The sequence below is a fragment of the Sander vitreus genome, chromosome 13 (assembly GCF_031162955.1).
Source record: "Sander vitreus isolate 19-12246 chromosome 13, sanVit1, whole genome shotgun sequence".
In the NCBI taxonomy this organism is placed as follows: Eukaryota; Metazoa; Chordata; class Actinopteri; order Perciformes; family Percidae; genus Sander; species Sander vitreus.
The window spans coordinates 21,601,991-21,624,550 of NC_135867.1; the positions used below are offsets into that span (position 1 = coordinate 21,601,991).

The 22,560-nt window shown below is 40.3% G+C and overlaps 1 protein-coding gene across 1 annotated transcript in view; it reads left to right on the forward strand.

The window, feature by feature from the left end:
• The window catches only part of gabra3 (gamma-aminobutyric acid type A receptor subunit alpha3), a 60,323-nt gene that overhangs the window by 10,861 nt on the left and 26,902 nt on the right, over nt 1-22,560 (forward strand). The window contains exon 4 of the mRNA XM_078266754.1: nt 5,233-5,300. Coding sequence (XP_078122880.1) covers nt 5,233-5,300 — 68 coding nt within the window. The remainder of the gene's footprint in view (nt 1-5,232; nt 5,301-22,560) is intronic.

Sequence of the window (22,560 nt, forward strand, 5' to 3'; positions counted from 1 at the left end):
ATATTCGCACCCCAAGGATAACAAACAGCATAACAGCAAGTCCACATGCTCAAGCAGGCTTTGCCATTTCTCAGCCAGCCAGCTGGAATGGTCATTTCTGCTCCACTGCTTGCTGTTGAAGCCCCGCACGCACTGCTATCAGGCTGCAGACCCACCAGGCTGGATGACCTGGACTCCATGGCAGCAACCAGAGAAAGGAACCAGGCACAAGATGTTAATGTCATATTCTGCCTCTGTGCCATCTCCAAGGGCAAGGAGATGTTGAGGCCTGCGCCACTCAGGGCTTACAGTCATGATGGTTTCCTTTTATAGTGCAGCGACTCAATGTAGAGACTGAAAAATAGCAGGCTTTTCCACCAAACCCAAGAGACTATTACAGGCTAGACAGGCCAGTGGAAACACAAGAGGTCTGTATGTCTTCTAATATTTAGGACATTCTCACTGAACCATGAGCAGTACCATTACACCAAAACTAATTCTAAAAAGGTTGAAATATTACACGTAATCAATAGGCCAGCAGAGCAAGATTGCTTTAAAAGGTTGAACATATGGCTAGGCATACATCTTTCTGAATTCATTAAGTAGCAAGATGGCCGCATTTTTAATTACTTATTCTTATGATTTATTATTCTTCATAGATTTGTATTCATAACAAAATATGATTCATTATCATATTTCTTCTATACTGCTATATTTGTGTTGCCTTGTGTATTATTATTGTATCTCCCTTACTGCAGATACTTTCTAGGTTATTTAATGTAAAGTACAGGATAACAAACTTAGAGACTGTTGTGTCTGTCTACAATGCAAGCAATACTCAAAACACTATGGATACTGTAGTTCTGGTGTAAATCTAGTTGATATTGCATGTGCTATTCCCTGGAGTAGCAGAACAGCATGAAATCAGTAATTTTGTGTTGCAGATGAATCTACATTCATCTTATTTGTCACAATATATTCAGACATTACAAGATATTGGTTATTAATCTGCAGATTGTATTACTCTACCAGGATTGAAAGACCTCTGCTAATGCTTTACATTTTGGACTTCAATAGTCCAACTATCTACTAGGGGTGTAAATCACACATTTTATCACGATACGATATTATATTGATTCTTAGGACAACATACGATACGATTTCGATTGGATTTTGATTCAATTCAGGGGCCTGTGACCGATACGAGATCAAACATAAGGCCTTTTAACACAGTTACATTTATACTGTATCTACATTTACAAAAAGCAACTAAAATATGATGTAGAGCTGGCGCCCATATATAGAGGTTTACTCCTCGACGCAGCGGGCTCAGGTTCGACTCTGACCTGCGGCCCTTTGCTGCATGTCATTCCCCCTCTCTCTCCCCTTTAATTTCTTCAGCTGTCCTGTCAATAAAGGCCTACAAATGCCCAAAAAATAATCTTTAAAAAAAAAAAAAATATGATGGGACAATTTCATTACTAAGCTCTTCCAGACATTTAAATTAAAAAAATACTCTTTTTAATAAAAAGAATAAATTAAAGTGGGAATTAAAAAAAAAAAAGGTGCATCTTAAAGATGACGATATGCATCAATATTTTTACTTTGTATCAATAATATTGGATTGTTGAGGATTGAATACCTACAAACACACACACCAGTTGGGGCCCTCCTCAGAATGGCCAGAACGCTCAAAGTCAAAGTCAACACCCCCTACATGTACATGAACAAAGCAACCAATCTTCCTCCTGTTCCTCCTCCGCCAGCCCCCATCTCCCACTACCCACAGTCCTAGTGAGAAACAGTCATTTGGGCCCATCTCAGACAAACAGACTGGATAGTAATAGGAGATAAACAATTCATTTCATTTTTAGCGGCATCTATTAGCTCTGCCCTATGCTCCGGTGCATTGTTGTTAACAGGACCGGGCCAACTCATTCTGTTCCCCCGCCATGCAAACGGCTGACTGGGTGTTGTGATAATCACGCATTTGTGAGAGCTATTTGTGTCACAGGAATGATTAATGTGGAAGTGGATCTTCTCTCTCAAGGGGGGCCTTTGCCAAAGGGTTGGAGACTTCACCAGTGGGTGGTCAGTTAGATCTGGGACACAGTTAGAGCCCAAGATCTATTCACTTTTGGAGAAAAGGCTCATCACTCTCTAGTTGTTGCACCACTGGGAGCAGCTATTTGTCTTGCCAATGGTTCGAAAGCCTACTTCTTCACACATTCGGTCCAGAGGAGCTGATTCAGCCCACACTGAACAGGGCAAAATTTGATCAGTCACGACTTTAATATCATGCCCTGTATGCTGTATTCAAATCACTTGTGAAGTGTTGGAAGCAACTATTTTACAGTTTAATTTACTGTATGACGATCAGTTAGATCGCTGTTACAGTATCAAGAAGAATTCATAAATCATTGTGACAGAACTTAAGCAGCAATGGAGCTTGTAATGTAACGAAACATGCAATTATACATGTAATTATGATGAAAGAACTACACTGGCCCGTTAGGAACATACAGAGCCTTGTAACGTGTCATGCCAGATTCATACCACAATAGGCTACGTACATAATGCCTAATGTGATTATACACGGGTTTCCTGTTTACAAACATTACAGGGTGTGTGCGCATACCAGGGGCAGAAAGCCAGATTGGTGAGCTGGTCCGCTACTGCAACAACCTTAAGTATTGAAGCTTTCCTTATTGTTTGTATATAACTGCTGACTCAATAAAACATGATTTTAGTTGGACCTGTTTGTCTGTCTTTAATTTTGCAGTGATACTGTGATATATATGTATGGCTAGAATTATCATTTTAGGCTAATATAATAGCCAATGTTAGCAGCAGGGTTAGCTACCCCTGAGTGTACCCCTATGGTTGGTTTATGCCTTAAAATAATGGCCAGGATTTCCGGGAAAAGGTACGATATACGTGTCTCCATTTCAAAACATCACTGCAGGGTGACTGTTTTTAGCAGCAGAGGTTGATTGTGGGAGAGAGGGCGACAACACTGTTGTGGTTAGCTTGCCGAAACTCAACTGCCGCTGTCTCGGCAACGTTAGCTAATGTCCGCTAGCATACGTGCAGGCAGCGTGAGCGTGAATAGCATCTTATCCGATGTTCTCTTTTCCTCCTCCGGTTCCCCCCAGGGCTGCGTCCTCTCCGCGATCTTATTTATTTTATATACAAATGCATGCCAAAGCCAGCACACCAGGCGTCATATCATTAAGTTCGCTGACGACTCGGTAATAGTGTCGCTGCTGACACACAACGACCCTGAGTATAGCGCTACCTTAAATGATTTTACAGAGTGGTGCAAGTCGTCTTTTATGAACATTAACGCTGCAAAAACTAAAGAAATGCTGATCGACTTTAGGAAGAATCCCCCCACCCTCTCTCCCACCCTTATTAACGATAAAGCTATCGAAGGCTGTAATACATAACTAAAGTGTGTGGCAAAATTTCCCACAACTCTCTGACTGACTTAAAATCGCTATATGAGACAAAGACCTTGAAGAAGGCCCAGTCAGTCCTGGCTGATATAAGCCACCCCCTGAACAGCTACTTCATGTTGTTGCCATCTGGCCGCAGATTCTGTCTGCCTAAATGCAGGACAAACAGACACAAAAACTCTTTTGTTCCTGCTGCTATAGGGTCTGTTAATAATTCAATGTGAGACGTGGACTTCTGTGTAGTATGTATCTATTTGTGTCCTCTATTGATAGTGTCTGTTTGTATGGCTTATGTGTTGTTTATGTTGCATTCTATTGCTGCACAATGAATTGCCCCTTGGGGATAATAAAGACTCCTTGACCTTGACCTAATTATAGCCAGTTAGCTTTGTGTGTAACGTAATAAAAACCCACCCATCTCGTAGGAGCGAAGCTTACCATTTCATTCAATAAAATTATGGTACAAAAGGAGCACTAACGCCACAGGTCTTATGTTAACAACGTGGACGCAGATGTAAGAAACTCCGAAGGCAGTAGTAATAGTTACCTAGGAGGCTAGGCTAACGCTGTTGCGCTAACGTTAGCAAAACATCGGCGTAACTTTAGCTAGCAGTCTAAACTTGTCGAGTCAGGACCTTTAACTGTCTATGGTCCAGACTCGAGTACTCCAGCCCTGACAGGTAGATATCACTTAGCTGAACAACTGAACAAGCTGCAACTTTTCTGATTGATACAATGGGAGCCTGACTCTTGCATATGACCCCAATCTGCCCTTCTTATGGCTTGAAGCCATAACCTCTGCCGTTTTTGGCAAAAGCATGCTTCCCCCTAGGTATGTTAAACATCAGGCACCCATCACTGGCTTGGTTTGTACAATTAACCAACAACTCCTTGGCATTTTGACTTACGCTATGCTGCTACTACTACTAGCTACACGAAACACGTCTTCTTTCTGCCCCCCGGTTGCGTGCGCAAGCAGTGATGACGTTGCCGAGAAATCCATGTATAGTGTGTGCATAGAATTGTGTAATAGCAGCAAAGTGTGCCCATTATTTTAATAAAAACACACATAGAGCTGCATTCTTAACGCTGACTGCTGTAGATTATTCCTAAACCAGTAGTCCCTTAGGGACTGTTAAATGTTTTTTGGGGTAGGCTAACTAAATTATGTTGGATCAAAAGGCATGTCTTCTCTCCAAAGATAAAGACTTGGACCTAGCTCAAAGCAGATTTTATGCTGTAGTGGACAAAACTAGCTTGAGCCAAACAATAGTAGTTTTACTGAACTAAAGACTTTCAAAAGCTCCTATGAAGTCGCTCACAGCAACATTTTGCCCCTAAATTGAGGTTGTAGAAACACTTCTGGGCCAAATACTTGGGAGTACTATGTCCAGTGCTGTCTAGCAATGTTTGAGTGTACGTTTTAGGACATTCCTAATAGTATTAGTATTAGACTGATACTATTGGTCCAGCATTATGTTCTAAAACCTGCAATCTGTGGCACAACAGAGTTAACACTCTTTCGACAAAATGATGCACAAAGACTGTAGGAATCCAGGTATTAAGCCGTCCAACAGGGGCACAAATTCTTCACTGAGCCTGCATAAATCTAGTTTTGGAAGTGTTGCTCTCTAATCCTTGATTAGAGTTGAACTTTTGTGAAGCGGCTTGGTTAAATGCCAGGAGGCAGACTTCACCGTCATGTACACAAACCATCAGCTTAACAAAGACGCAAAGCCTTTCATACACAGGCTTCCCTGTAATGTTTTCTGGTCCTTGTCGTCCCTTTCCTCAGAGAGCGTGACAGAAGTGAGGACAAACATCTATGTGACGAGTTTTGGGCCAGTGTCGGATACAGACATGGTGAGTATGTTCCTCTTCTCCTTCCTCCCCACTTTCATCAGCACCGTGAGTCATCAGCAGGTTAGCAGTGTTCACTTTACTCTGAAGTATTTGGAGAGGATTTGTCATTTGGGATTGTGCAGCATGTGAACATCCTTTGCAGAATAATAGAATTTAATTTCAGCAAGGATTGCACACATTTTCTAAGTTAACAATCTTCGTTGTGTCTAATAGAAGTGTTTTCTCCACTTTTTCATTTGGAGTCTTGAGTTTCTTTATTTTCAATAGATACATTTGGTATTTTAACATCCTATCATTCAAGACTCCACTCTTTTTTTCTGCTTCTAGCCTTTCTAAGGGGAAAATGTATGGAATTATAGCACAGCAAGCTAGAAGTTTTTTTGGGGGGTTTTATGTCAGGGATAGATAATAAAGTACATTAGGTCTAGCTAATTATGAAAACAAAACACACAATAATTGTATTATTAATGTAATTTCAACAATATACAGTATCAGGTGCAAAAGTTCAAGTTCATTTTCAAGATGAAGCACTCAGGCAATGAGTAAATACTATGGAAAGCAGCCAAACCAAAGCAAGCTCTTGCTTGCCTTTCCTCTAATGTGTTCACTCTCTCTGTAGCCACAGTCTGAAAGACTACTTTTTTGTTTTGTTTTTTTCAAAGAAACTTAGCACAAAAAGTAAGCAAAATTGGGTTTGGTAGATTATTTCTCTGTGGTAACAATGCTTTTTGGCAATAAATCTTATACTGTTGGAAAGCCTGTTTATTTCCCTTGCATTTGTGGGATGAGCAGCAGTGCTGAGTATGTGGGTTGCGCCCATTGAAAAATTTGCCAAATCTTCTCTGCCATTGCCAAACAGGTTATTTTGCTGTTGCTATTGACACTTGTTTTGAGCTTCTGGTACCCCCAGGTGCTGCCAATTAGAGATGAGATTCTGCAACCAGTGGCAATCCTATAGCTCCACAGTCTGGGACTGAACTCTATCCTCCAAGATGACAACTCTCGCCCCCACAGGGCAGGGTTTATCAGAGACTACCTCCAGAATGTGGGAGTGGAGAGGATGGAATGACCTGCCAGCAGTCCTGACCTCAACCCCATTGAACACTTGTGGGATCAGCTTGGGCGTGCTGTTCGTGCCAGAGTGACCAACACAACTGCTTTGGTTGACTTGCGACAAATGCTGGTTGAAGAATGGGATGCCATCCCACAGCAGTGTGTGACCAGGCTGGTGACCAGCATGAGGAGGAGGTGCCAGACTGTTGTGGCTGTGTATGGTTCTTCCACACACTACTGAGGCTCCTGTTTGTGAAATGAATAAATTGTTCAATTGCCAGTATGTCTTGGTTCTTCAAACTTCAATCATCCAATCCACCAAACACCAAACGAGTCAATGGCAGAATAAGCGGTTTGGCATTGGCAGAGAAGATCTGGCAAAGTTTTTAATGGGCGCAAGCTACATACTCAGCGCTGCTGCTCATCCAACAAATGCATGTTCCTTACAAATGGGGCACCACTTGAAAGGGAACTAAACATGCTTTCCAACGGTAAGATTTATTTCCAAAAAGCATTGTTACCACAGAGAAATAATCTACCGAATACAAATTTCCTTACTTTTTGTGCTAAGTTTATTTTTATTACGTAGCTTGATTTTAAAAATCAAGACAGACTGATTGACAGACTACATTTTAAACCAATATTCCTGTTGTACGCAAAGGAAGCCGCCTTCTGCATGAGGTGTTCTACCTTTCCACTTGATGTTGCTCCTACAGAACCTCCTTACAGACGATTTTGACATTGTCGGTCCTAGTAATTTATTTTCAATACATAGTTTTCTACTGGTGTGGTGGAATTTCCAGAAACACCATGTTGTGGTAAGAGACAAAAGGGAAAACTTACACATTATCAGGTCATTCCTAGAACACAGGTCAGGGGACGAGAATATTCGGCCAGACTCTAATAACCAAAACCTGTTCTTGAATGCTGCAGATTGAGGGAGTCTAGGCAGCTGCATGATAAGGGAATGTTTTGTTCCAGGACTGTCTACTTTTGGAGGTCGGTGGAAACAGGGTAAAGGGGCCTGACACACTTTAGCATACATCCCCGAGAGAGATAGACTCAACTAGGTTTTAGGTGAGCATATTTTGTATTTGGCATCATCAATATCTTGGCATAACAAACTTAGCTAGAGCGAGAGATACAGTGTGTGCATCTGGGGAAGAAAGAGGAACCTCAGAGTTGGGACGGGACGATAACACATTGTGGGTAAACTGTCCTGCCTGCCTACATTTTCTCCTCAATCGAGATTCCATCAAAGGCTTCTGTGTACGTCATCAAAGTCTCCCAAACCTTCTTTACGTATGTGAATATCAGTTGTGCTGCTGCTGAGTTTTTCCTTACCAACTGGCACGTTTTGCTCTACTGTCATGCATGCAACACTTCTCACTACTACTGGAGAAACTCAGTCTTGTCTCAGTCAGTCCAACTCTAAAATGCTGCTTCTATCATCATTTGAGCTGGACAATATTACAAATTCAACATGGCAAAGTTGTTTACTCAATAAAAAGGGCAATACTTTAGCTCAATAATTAGTATTGGGTAATATAATCACATTAAAAAAAATCATTGCTAATGTGATTTGAAGCCTATTGTAATGCAGGTATTTGCCATTATTGTAGGCCCTAAATTGTTAATTGCACTACTCAGCTATAAAAGTCAAATAACTTTAGGACAGAATCAACTGTAGTGCAGTTTTTACCAGTAGGGAAAGATGACATTTATATCGTGACTATGCATCACAACAACCAAAGTTGTAGTCAAAGTGCTCTCTTTTTAAACGGCACCATTCTGGAGAAATTCCATTGCGATCCCCCGATGACCTCCTTTAAACAGCAGATGCTGGAGATGGTTCACGCTTTGTCTTGGGACCTCATGTGGCATTTGACATATTTGATCATGCAGCTCTAATTGACCGCCTTGAGCACTGGGGTTGTTTCTCTGGCTCAGCACTGAGCTGGCCCGACAGCCTGTATGACGTAGCACGATTAGTGGGTTTATGGAGGACTTTGAGTTGAGTTTTTGGTTTCATGTTTTATACAAATAAAATGCCCCACATTAACTCTACCAACAAGGTTATGTTTTCGGTTCAGTTTGTCATTTGTCAGCAGGATTACGGACAAACTACTGGCCCGATTTTCATGAAACATGGCGGAAGGGTGTAGCATCAGGCAAGTAAGAACCTATTCAAATCACAGGGAGGATACAGGAATTATCCTTTACTTTCATTAACATTGCCAGATAGGGCATGTGTGCTACATTCATGTGGTGTCAGAATATAAAAAATAAATAAATAAATAAAAAATGGGTTCCAGACTGGGAAAATTCCCACTGCAGTAACATTGTGAGATAAGGCACGCCTTGGCTCTCTGAGTGCCCTTCTAGTTTCTGATGAGTTTTTCTGGATGGATTATTTATTGAACTTGGGACAGAAGATAAAGGTGTTTGTTTGCATTGCGTAAGAACTTGTGTAATTGGCTGACAAATGTTTCACCCCTCCATTTTTGTTGTCTTAAAAGTTCATGTGGGCTCGGCACTTGTATGTGCATGACACAATAAATAACTTCAAGAGCCTTATGTCAAGTAACACGACTTCTCAAAGTCAGGTCTTCAGTGACTATGTTTACATGCACATGATATTCAGGTTTTTGCCCTTATTCCAAAAAAGACAATATTCCGACTAAGCTGTTTACATAGCCAATGAAAGTGAATATTCCACTAATATTCCCGTTTACATGTAGCTGTGCAAAATACGATTAATTCAAAGTTTACCAGTGGTGGAGGACTTGTTGGACCGTGCGAAAACCGCCTCCCTCTTTCATTCCTTCAACCAGCTTCTTGAAAAGGTCGACATAGCGATGTGTGCACATATCCTAAAACCTGTTGATATCCAAGTCTTTGATAATGTTTAAAAGTAGCTGTGTTTCTCCTTCTTATTGCGTCTGCAGCCTTGCAAACTGTTGGCTGGTTGGTTTGTGTACAGCAACCATAGCAACGCACAGAGCTGACTATAAGCCTGCGGTAAAAAACCCGAATGAGACACGTATTCCGAATGTGCTGTATTGCTGTATACATGTCCAAAGAATGCCTCCAAAACCCGAATAATACCAGAATATCCCACGTCTTAATCGGAAAATGCCATATTCGGAAAAAGGCCTTATTCGGAGTATCCAACCGGAATATGCCGTTACCTGTATCAAATTTTGAATATTGTCATATTCGGAATAATAGTGGAACATTGGTGTGCATGTAAACGTACTCACTGTGCAGAGACCATATTCATTCAGCCATACCATTCTGACCAGCTTTTCACACACTCACAAAGTAGGCAGCTTACATTATTTATTGATAGCTAAATACATTACGGCATTTACCTTTGCACACTAACTGCAGTGACATTCCTGAGAGTGATTTAAAAGCCTACAAACATTTGTCAATCAGCACAGCTCTGGGTGACATGTGGCCGACTCTGAATAGAAGATATGATGTGTGCTCATACTGCTCTGTTGATTTACTGTATACGTAGCTCATCTGTACTGTACATTAGAACCAGGGACACATCCAATAGATTGTCATTAAGATGCTGAGGTGAAGATTTAGCACAAAACTAATTTTGCAGAAACATGTCTTTACAATAGATCTTCCCATAGAGGCATATATTGTAAAATTTCAGTTTCCTGATTTAGAATCATTCATGTTTAGTCATTACACAGTTTGTTTATGTTTTAAAAATATATATATATATATATATATATATATATATATATACACTTGGATTTATCTATCAGTGTTGCATGTGCTTGGCTGTTTATATTACTGAACAGGCCTACCAGGCTTTTACACGTCCAGGGTAATGTTGTTTAATGATCTGCCCATGACTGCAGGCGATTTGATTTTACAAATATTTATTCATATTGTTTCAGATTAGAATATTAGAAAAGGTTAATTTGGCATTTATTTAGTACCCTGAATAAACAATTATTAATAATGTCATCTATTAACGCAAGAACCCATGCTTTAAACTTGAGTCTTAACATTTTTACTCATTTCACTCCCCCTTCTTTAAAACTATGCCACAGTCTGGCTCCCCCATTCAAAAAGTGTCTAAACGTGCCCCTGCCTTGATGAGACCATTTCTGCCATTTTGAAGATGCATTATGCTCACCACAATGTGTTGAACTTGCTTTGTGAGAGAGTGGTAGCTTTGTTACCTTATTACAAGAGACAGTGCTTTATCTTTTTCAGCAGATATCACCTGTGGGCTCTCTCAGGGCTCAATTCTAGACACCATATTTTATTCTTTTCACATGCTCCACTTGGCAACATCATGAATCAACGCCACAGAGTGCAATCAGTGGCACATATTATGACCGCACAGGACGTAGCAACCCACTTGTGGTAATGTTTTGTTAGTGAGGTCACAGCAGGTGCTTTCTGTCTGCTACCAAAGGCAAAATACCTGTTGTCCATACACACACATACCTTCTTCTTGTGATCAATGTACTTTGTTTTTTTTTTACTGTCCGCAGATGTAGAAACAAAGCATCAACATATGGAATTTCCTTAAATGTCTGCATTGCTTAGTCAGTTTTAGATGATGTCAGGAATTCACTGTTCATTACCCAGGCAAGGCTCTGGCCCCAGGCTACGCTGCATTTTCTGTCTCCATCTGCACATTAAGACTGCATAAAGGCTTCAAGCAGTTCCTTTCAAGATTTTCCACAGTCTAGCCTCAAAAAATGATCAGGCTTTAGCCTTCAGGAAGCATCACACTACAGAACAGACAACTTAGTATCATCTTGTAAAACACGTTGCAAGTCTAAATATATGCATTGCAATGTAAGTAGATTACTTGTTTCTTTTACGTCTGTGATATGTGGTGTATAGCCTAAAGCAATATCTCTTTGTTTTCATATTTATATAGCCAGATACGTTTACATGTTATTCTGTGAATACGCTTACATTTTGAGAGTTTCAGTTCAATGATTTTTTTTTTTTTACAACAGTGCATAAGTGAGAAAATATATATTAATGCACTTTGCATTCAGAACAAATACTCCAACAACTTCCTCCTACTGTAACTACCAAGTTCTACATACACATTAGTAGAATTAGCTGCAGAGCTATGGGATTGCATGATATCCACAGGAATAAAACACTGGTCACAGATGAGTTCTAGGAGCTCTGAGGACAAGACCGACGATTATACAGTACAGTGAGCAAATGTGGGTAGTTGGCTGCACTAGATAAGCAAGTCTTGACTCTGGATTTTAGTAATGAGCGGTCTGAATTGTTGAAATGTGTGCCCATTTCCAAAAGCCAGGGAACCATCTGAGAGTGAGTGGGTCGCTCGGTTTTTCTTCTGAGTTTAGAGAATAACAAGTGTTGCATCTGCAAGCAGGGAGGTAAATGTATGATGTACTGAGGAGCGAGTGGTTTGTCACGATTTTTATAAAAGTGTATTTGGGCATTGAAAACCGAGTTCTGGTATTCACAGCCGATAAAAGGCAAATCTACAGTAGGTCAGGGTCGTGCGATCAGGTTTTTTGGTTTTCAGGCTACTGTGTTCAGAAGGAGTCGGATGTGTTATTTCATTTGAGTGTGGAGCAGGACAGCCCTGGAGTATTGAGCATTGCAGCAAACAGTTCTGGGAAACAAAAGCATGGACCAATTTTCTAGGTCAGTTAAAGAAGAGGAAATTACTAATCCTGGAGGTATTTCAGAGGTGGAAAGAAGCTTTTTAAGATATTTCCTTGATGTGTTCACCAAAGGAAAGTTCTGCATCGGAGACAATTCACCAGTTTAACTGATTCGTTTAGGGAAGCTTTCCTAGTCATTAAAATAAGGTGAGGAAAGGATGTTAAGAATATCCTTTAGTCTACTGCTTGTTATCATGTTGTTACTGCATCATTTTTTGTCAGAGCTAATTGTTTCCCTCCAGATTCTTTTAATGAGTATTAATAAAGCCTACTAACTCTTTAATATGCTTTTTAAATTGACAGGTCCCTCTGTGTCTATTTAATTATAGATAATGAGTTTTTGTGTAGTGTATAGCTTGGGTTATGTTAGTAGGTGTCATTTTGGTATGATTTTTGCTCGTCCAGAATGCAGTAAATAAACTCCATTAAAAGAAAAAAATCTCAACCTCACCATTTCAAGTGGTTCTTCACAATAAGCTCATATACCACTCCATAAATGCTAGCATTGCTTTTGATGCAATGCAGGAAACTAAACCCAGATCACCCCTGCTGGTTGAATATCTACACACTCAAAAAGGTATTTTGTAAAAAGTAAATTTGGAAATGTGTGCAGTGGAAAATGGATTAGCGATGCCAATTTTTGGCACCTTGATGTTACCTTGAAGCTGTTGAAAGACATGAAGAAATGTATTTAAGGCTTGTATTTTAGATTGATTGGTACAACATAAGGACATCCCCAATCCCTAAGGATAAGGGATGGCGATCAGCACATTGCTTTGTGGGACGGGGAGGCAAGAGGAAGCACATGCACACTGAGATAGCGGTGGATTGTGCTTGGCATTTAATACCAAATGACAGGGAGGGAGTGCTACTCCACATCACGTGAAGGCTCTTGTTGCCTAATGGTTTGGGGCACATTCACCACATTAACTGCAGGTGACCTTGAATTCAACATCTGTTTGAGCATTTGTTTAAGTACTTAGTCAACTTTAAAGAATGGATAATTGATAAAGTACCAACAAGACATACCCCTATTTTCCACTGGGCGCGTCTGCACTGTGTTCCGAAGGCGCCGCGACTGCACTGTGTTCTACGTTCCGAAGGCGCCGCGACCCCAGCGAACAATTGCGGCCATTCAAGTCAATGCTTGACATTCCATGACCCGCGTCGCAGCGCGTCCCAGAAGCGGGCGTGAAGCCTAGGATACACTTGCACGCAGTGTGCGGACCTCTGTAGATGGCGTGCGCCCTACGAGCATGCACTGAGATGTTTATGCTTAACGCTTCGTTCCTTGCCGTATTTGGCCACCAGCAGTGAAGAAGAGAGCGGAAGTAAAAGGAAAGCAGGCTGCCTGGCAACAGTAGTAAACACATCCATGATAAACACAGACGTTCCGCAAACATTACATTTATCTACTCTAATCATTAAAATGACTGTCGTTTATCTCCAAATCGAAATGGCTGTCTGTAACACTGTTAAGAACACTCTTTCCATGAAACAGTTTTTTTTTAGCTTTTTTAGACAAAACGATCTCTCATGTATCAAAATCTCCAGCAAAATGTTTCTTCTTCTCTCAGTGTGGTGTCTCTCTTTGACCGCATATTTAAGGCTGTTTGACTCTCTGTGGTCTGTACATGAAGAATCACACAGATGTTTGTACAGGCGAACCTGCTCTTCCCAGCCGAACACGTTGAACTGAAAGCGCAGTTACAAACATTCAGAGGTGCAAGACCACGCACCACAACAGCTTGCTGAGCCTTCGCTCTGGAAACGGCAGCTATTGTGACGTCACGAACACCGCGGCTACCATAAACCTAGCTTGAAACAGCTCTCCGCTCCGCTAAAGATACGTGCCATGTCTATTTTCATGCTGGCCTTGGGGCGTTCGAACAGCCAGGCAGGAAGTGAAACAGCGAAAGCATCCAGTTGATTTACCAAAAGACACCCCCCCAATATCGTATGCGTCTCCTCTTGTCAGACTCATCTTGGAGGTGGAAAAACATAATAGACATTACAGATCGTTTTTTTATGAAGGACAACGTCTGGAAAGAGAAGGCATGGAGTTTAATTGCATAGTGCTTGGAGTAGAAGGTAGCTACTAGCTTAATGAACACGTGATTGTTCTTTCAAGCACTTGTAGAGGCAATAAAATCTGCGAGTCGGGCAGGCAAGACACTCGTTACCACACACGTTCCCGGTGGCGTATGCTGTACTTAAACTACTGCTCTGCCTAACGTCTGCATGCTGACATGATCACAATGACAGAGCTAGCATGCAGATGGTTAGCAGGCATAGTGTTTAACATGGCCAATCCATATTGTACATATTAAAATAATAAAGAAAATATGTCACTGGATTCATTATATTTCTGACCTGCTCGTGGTGCTCAATGAGCAGAGATGGGAAGTAACAAAGTACAAGTACTTTGAAATACTTTGTTACTGTACTCAAGTAGATTTTTCTGATATTTTTACTTTACTATTTATTTTTCTGCCTACTTTTTACTTTTACTCCTTACATTTTTAACACGAATATCTGTACTTTCTACTCCTTACATTTTACAAACTTGGCTCGTTACTTTAGTTTCAAATAATTTCAGTGGAGTTACCGCACCACTACAAGATGACTCGACAGATTCGGTGGCATTCATTCACAAGTGAATTAATATCTTGCTACTCAGTCAGAATCTTATTAACCTGGAGTCCCAGTCTCTGTCACAATAATCATATATGTGATGTTTTAGGCCTATTGGCAGACATCCATTTAAAATGTAGGCAATGGCATATAAAGAGCCTTTTTTCCATGTCCACTGAAGTTTCTCAGCTTGCACTCTAGTAACATTCGTGTGGTCCTGGTAGCTTTGCATAAAAAAATGGTTGTCATTCGCAAGGCTACTTTTACTTTTATACTTTAAGTACATTTCCAAGCCTTTACTTTGTTTGAGTAAAGAAGTTAAATCAGTACTTCTACTTTTACCAGAATATTTGTTAACACAAGTATCTATACTTCTACTTGAGTACGGGAAGTGAGTACTTTTGCCATCTCTGTCAATGAGGAGTCAAGGGATCACCGGAGTTATTAGATCTATCCATTCATTATTGATTTTTCAGTCTGGACTAAAGTCGTGAACCGACCGACTGCAATTGCCATCCCTCAGGTCTCTCCGCTGGCATGGCTTAAAAATGTGAAGCATAAATGCTTGGAAAAACTTAGAAAACTGCAACGATCCTAGACAAAGCACACACTATAACCTTTGCATCTCATACTTTATGTCGTGTACATCCAGTGGTCCAATTACCCATCTCGCATCGTAACATCAAGTGTCCCAGAAATGTCTGCTTCTCGCTCGCTCATTCAGCCTTCACTTGGACCCCAATACGCCACATCTGCCTTTAGTGCCACTATCGCTACAGTAGGGAAGCTAACTGCATAATCGGAGTGAAACTTGAGTATTAGGTCGATAACAAGGCACGTTGTTCGGAGTTGTGTCTGACCACGGCAGATTTCTGCAGTGTGTCACACCAAGAGCCAGTATGTGGGTTACGATTTTGATGCTGATCTCTGGTAAGTACACATGTATGTGTTTCTCTACAACAAGGCCCCTTTTTCATTAAGCTCTTGCAGATTTTTCTTCCGTCTATCTTTTTCTGTCTCACCTTCCCCCTCTCTCAGAAAGTCACATCTCATTCATATGTACTGTATGCGCTGTCATGACATATTTACCCATTTCATGGTGCGATTTGACAGGTCTGCTCTGATGAAATGGAAAGTGATTGAGGCTGTCACCGGTACTGTGCTGAATCCTGCTTTGACAAAGATGTCACTGATGTCAGTGCCACATCTCACCACGGTTTCGCAATCTCTGGGAGTAAACATTTTTTAAATATCTGATGGGGGGGGGGTTTCAGCACACAGCTGAGGAAACTCGTGCCGGAGCACTTCAAGGTCTTTTGAACAGAACAGATGGAGGTTTGTTACTAAAATTTCAAGGTGAACTCCTGGATTCTGCATCAATCAGGTTGACCTTGTTCAAAGACTTGCAAGCCCAATTAAGCCCTCTTTTCACGAGAATTTGTAATTTATTCGTAGATTTTCAGCACCTTTCAGATAAAAAAAAGAAACTATACTCTTAAAATAGGGCTTCATTTTTTTTCACTCAAACATGTCATGATGTTCCCTAGCATCACAATATTTTTCATTAGCATGGCAGGAACAACTAGAAAGAAAAGCAGGCACAGTCTTTGCGCACCCCAACACCTTCCCTTTGTTCCTAAATCCAATGTCCCACATGGTTGCTGTCAGAAGAGCTGTTATAAGCTATAGTAAGCTTATATTAACATTATTGTAGTTGTAATTAACATGTTGTGGCTAAGCACTGTTGCCTGTGCTGTGTTGTATACTGTAAATAAAACAGAACTTTGCTGCGGAACAGAGTGACCCCGCCATCTGCAGCTCCATATTTTTCAACTCCACTTTCTTTTTTATTCTCGTTTTCCATTCAAAGTAACACAGCCACTCTTTTTTGACAACATTTTTGATGACACATTTCTGAATAAACCTTAAAAGGAATTATCTATGGATAAAACCGACCATGGAGTTCCATGTTTAAGATCGTTGTGAGCACCCACAGCGTGACCAGTTGATTCACACAGTGTCTTATGTTTTGGTTGTGCAGAAAGGCCGATCAAAATATGTCACTCAACGCAATGTACATTAATAAAACCACACTGCATCGGCTCTAAAGCCGACACTGTCTTTGTTAAATATTTAAAAAGTTAATGGTGGCACAGGATGGGATAGGTTTACCTTTTCAATATTTAACTGAAACCACAATCTTGTCCTAACCAAAGTGTCTTTGCAGGCTAACATGTTTACACAGGAGTCATAGTTTGGGTAGCACGCTCCGTCTGTGTCTACAGGATGCGTTCAAGCACGATTTTGAGTAGGTCACCTGCATTTTTGGCAGCACTATGAGCACAACACACAATCACTGTAGTTATGTGTGTAAAACGAAAGAAAATAGATGTGAAGCGTAAAAATATACGCTCCATGTTGCGGTTACACAGTACAGCGGGCCGAGCTGTTACACGGTCCACGTAGAAACTTGGATTGACTAAGATAGGAGCACATCCGTGACGAAATCTTACTGAAACAACTCCTGTGTAGACCCAAATCCTATCAGAGTCTAGAGACTGTCAGCCCTTTATTCACCCCGATCACCTAGCTACGACTTCAGACAAGAGCACTTCATGGACGCTGCCAGTGAATAAAATCCACGCACCAAGTACCTTTAAAGCCTGTGGCAAAACCATTTAGTAGTATATACATTTTTTTGTTGATAAGTTGATATGGTTGCACATTGTTCTTCTACATTTTGACCAAAATTTCTTTTCTCTGTCATTTACTTCTTAAAAGTGAATCAGTTATAATTTCCTTGAGAGCAGCTCAAAACAACCTTAATTTAATAATGTGTCTTACATTTCAAAAATGCAATTATGTTGGGGCGACCTCTATCTCACGCTGTAGAGTCCTTGGCAGCTGCCCGGGTTTGGATCTGACCTGCAGCCCTTTGCTGCATTTCATTTCCCCCCCCCCTCTCTGTATGATCTAATAAAAAATGAAAAAAAGCCACCCAAAAACAATCTTTACAAAAAAAATGCATTATGTTTTTGCTAGCTTTAAATGATTGCAGGCATAAACATGTTCACTGCTACAGTACATATCCTTCATCTGTTTACCACTTTCTGATTCTAGACGGATTATGTTTGTGGAACAAAATGTGAGTGTCTGAAGTTGTAGCACAATGAAAGTGCTAAAACATGTCTATGCCTCAGAGCTGCAGAAGCTGACGAACGCTGAAGATAATTGGAGTGGGTATGGGATTCACAGCTCATTGCAGTCTCACACAGGTTACGTTCCCAGCATGGAAAGGTGAACAGCACACAAGAAGGGAAGCAGGAGAGAATAATTGACAACCCGAGAGCAAGAACGACTAGTAATTAGACTAGACATTAATCAAATCTTTGACTAATCATTACAATGCCCAGAGTGTGAAGTTCAGAAGAGCCAAGTCGCATGGATACACTGCCTCCAGGAAGCCGTCTGTATCATCACCACACCTGCTAATCACAGTGTTATCTCTGGTCTACTGTCAAAAACAAGACACAGTAACATATATCACATCACATTTCTGCACAACAAATTGGGGAGACGGCGCTCTCGCACAGTATGTCTTGTCAGGGGCACTAAATCAAACCACTCAGCTAATGTACAATGTACATACACAAAACGTGCACACCAAGTAGGAACATCGGTCAATAAGTTATTGTGTGGAAATGATCTTAAAATCTTCATGAAATTAAATGAATAATTAATTAAATCAGGACACACATTCTCTTTGTAATATATTTGGAAAAGGGAAATAAAATGTTGCTTTTAAAAAATGGCAGATAGGTACTTTGATTAACCAGATAAAACAAATTAAAAGCTTGCACATCACCTGTAAAACCACAAAATCAAATGACTAAAATAAGCCATAGCCTTACATTTCCAGATATGTTAAGCAAAACCGAATTAAAACGTGATGACATTATTCAAATGTGAGCAAATGTCTAAATGTTTAGAATGTAATGAACTCTCTCGATGGAAAAGGAACTTACAGATCCATTCCCCATAGAGGCTTTTATATCGCAAACAGGTGGAGAAATCCCATTTAGGAATTAAATGTTGGCATTTGCGAGAGAAACCTGGAGAGTTTCACATCAGGTGACAGGATTAAGGCCCTCCTTCACAAAAAAAATCATTAATCTGGCATAACAAACTATTGAAAGTAGGCAAAAAAAACTCTCTATTGGAAGACATGGGTGGAGGCGGGAATTATTTTTATTGAAGATGTGTTCAAAGAGGATGTGTTCATGACATTTGAACAGATAATGACCACGTATAACATTCCGAAGAAAGAGTTTTGGAAATATCTTCAGCTGAGAAGCTGTATAATGTCTATACAAAGAAAATTTCCCCTAACATCTTATGCTGTGATGCAGGAAAGATTTCAGGGCAGCCAGCTGGTTGGGGGCGGCGCATCTAGATTGTATGGTCTTATGCGACAGGCTCATCCACCGAGGCGCAGTGGCCTGAAGAGAGCATGGGAGGAGGATTTGAAGGTTGGGATAGCTGACGAGACTTGGGAGGAAGTGGTGGGGTCCTGGTATAAAACGTCAAGGGAAGTTCAGACTCGATTGATTACTTATAGGATCATTCATAGGGGTTACTGGACTCCCTGTAAGATGGCGAGACTAAAATTAGTGGATTCAGATGTATGCTGGAGATGCGAAAGAAGCAGGGGCACATTGATGCATATGTTATATGAATGTCAAATGACGACAAACTTATGGGAAGGTATTATAACATTCGTTAACAAAGTACTACAGGTAGACTTGATACAGAACCCGGCACTTTGCATATTAGGCATAATAACAGCAGGGGTGGGCCTGTCAGTTCAACAGACTCTATGGTGCAGACTGGCCTTCACCACAGGTTGTAGGATTGTGCTAAGACATTGGAAAACAAAACACATCATCCCTTTCAATGAATGGTGTGGAGAAATGACCAAAATGGCCAGCTACGAACAATTAATTTTTAACTTGAACAACAGACAGGAGGTATTTTGGAAAATATGGGGCCCCTACATGAATGCAATATTGCATACTTAATGGGGCAGAATTTGACTAAATGATTTTAATGTCTGTATAAGTCACTGCTAAGATGTTTGAGAGATGACTGGTATTGCATATTGGTAGAATACTCCTCATTTGTGCTACTGGTGTGATGATATGTGTAAGGTATGGAGACGAGTTAGACCAATGTTTACCCTGTGTATGTATATTTATATTTCTATGTTATTTTTTTATTTTGTTTTTTTCGCTCATTTGTCGTCATCTCTCTCGTTTTTGCTTAGAGAGAGAGAGAGAGAGAGAGAGAGAGAGCGAGAGAGAGAGAGAGAGAGAGAGAGAGAGAGAGAGAGAGAGATCACTATTGTTCTTGTCTCTGTTTCTATAAAAATAAAAAAATGTGAATGACAAAAAAAAAAATTTAATGAACTCATTAATTGAAGATAGAAGGCTGCATTAATATTCTATCAGATATTAGACACAACCATCCTGTCATTATCAGAGAACCAGACACGTCTAGACTCATTTAGCCCAGTCTACCATACATCCTACCTTAACTGCCACCTTATCAGCATTTTTCTATCATTTTCCTCATTTCCTTTCATTCTCTCACTACGTCAGCCCTGCTACTGGCTGGTTCTCTCCGCCGCTCCTCTTCACACTCACATATGAGCAAAGGAGACATTTGTGTGTGTGTGTGTGTGTGTGTGTGTGTGTGTGTGTGTGTGTGTGTGTGTGTGTGTGTGTGTGTGTGTGTGTGTGTGTGTCAAACTTGTTCTCTCTCTCGTTTCATAATTCCTATTTTTATCCGTTTGTGCGTTCTTTCAAGCACTGCTGTGACAATTCTACAGTATTTACTGAATGTTCAGTAATTGACCTCGATTTAAAAACATTAGACCCATTTTGTTAAGGCATGAAGGACTGTGATAGTGATTTCTACATCATTATGAATCATGAGAATAAACACAGAGATAGTTTTACCTAATTCATTAAATGTATTATTATCTTTGACAACTTGAGATCCAGAAATCCGATGACTAAAATCCTCCATCCGGTTAAAACTTATAGTTAAAAAATACCAAGATCTGAAAAGTGTAGATAAAAAGTCAATTTATGACAGCTTTTTCGCAGACAACCACAATGCTGACGCATGTGCAAAGGGGATATGACACCATTGACAGGCGTAACGGACCGTAACCTTGATTGAAATTACAGATTTCTTTGGGTTTGAACATTGTTGGAAACATTTGGGATAATGTAAGTACACAACTTAACAAAATATAAAACATAGGTTTAGTCGTTTTTAGACATTTTAATGTAGAAAAGTGACATATTATACCTTTAATATATGTTGTTTATATGCAACAGCTAAGGTGATTCCATTAAATGTAACTTCTTACCTCTGTGATATAGAAGATGCTGAAATAAGCAAAAGTCTAACTGTGTACTTTGAAGCTTACAGAATTGAAAGAGCATACGGAGTGTGTGCCCATTGGTATATTATTGCCTAATAAATTTCATAAAGCGAATGGGTTCACAAACAGCAGAAACAGCAATATTTTTGAGTCCTTTTTGTGTTCACCTGATTAAATTCAAGTCCAACATTCACTCTCCTTTAAAAAAAAAAAGAAAGAAAATAGACATATTTGGCCATTTAGTTGCTAAACACTATGTTTACCAGCTAGTCGCTAAGTCTGCCATTTGGTGCTGGGCAGGAAGTGTGTACAGTGTTTATCAGAGCTTTGCAGCTGAAAGCAGCTGCCTGCTGCGTCTGAAAATGATGCCGATAAGAGCGGTGAGAGAGAACCAACAGTAAAGCTGTGGGCCAGGTACCCAAAACAATTAGCCGAAAGACGCTGAAACGTTCCGCAGAACTGTGGCGGACTGCAGAGTCAGGTGATAATGCTCTGTGGGTTTGTCATTAACAGTGACCCCTTGCACAATACGTGTAGTCATTTGATCCATTGTGAATCTAAGAAATATTGATTGTAGAAGCTTTAAGTCCCACTTCTTATCCATCCAGGGACAGTTGTGGCATGCCAACACACACACACACACACACACACACACACACACACACACACACGATCTGTAATGTTTTTGTGAGGAGTTGTTTTGTATTCATGAATATATTAGTACCAGATGCCATAAATGTGTTTTGCCATTTGCCAATGCCATTTAAATTACAGTTATTTGCTACAGTAAATCCATTCATGATCCTTGTTGCTATTAAAAAATAAATAAATAAAAAAAAAAAAAACATTTGAAAACTACTGTTGGATAGATGCTCCGCTTGGTCTCCTCTGTCAAGGAGAAATCAATCACTCAGTTCCTGGAGGAAGACCAGCTGGCATTTGAACTGATTGTGCCATTTGTGTGGAGATTGACTAAGCTTTTCTTCATTCCTGTCTTTCAATGTTCAAATTAATTCCATGTGTTTACAGGAGATTTCTGTTCAAAGGAAACAAACAAATGATGGCTTCGACCAACTGGGCCAAGCACACTACTGTCTGTCTGGTTAATCATCACTGGATGTTTTACAGTGATTGGGATGAGATTTGGCAATGTTGTTGGATCTCATGCTCATAACTGTGGTAATAGAGATTTAATGGTCCAGGGACTTTCTGTGCCAGGATATAACTAACTTTCTTGTAGTGTTGCCAGAAAGTTTTGGTCAAAGAACAATAAATCACCGTATAGTGTGCGTCCTACTGCTTGTGTGTGTTCATCAGTCTTTCTTGTGACCTGGAGAGTCCTTTGTTGTCTGCACTGGGCATCTAATTCACTACAAACCTGTGGAATACTTAATGTCAAGTAGATAATTACTTTTTAAATTTA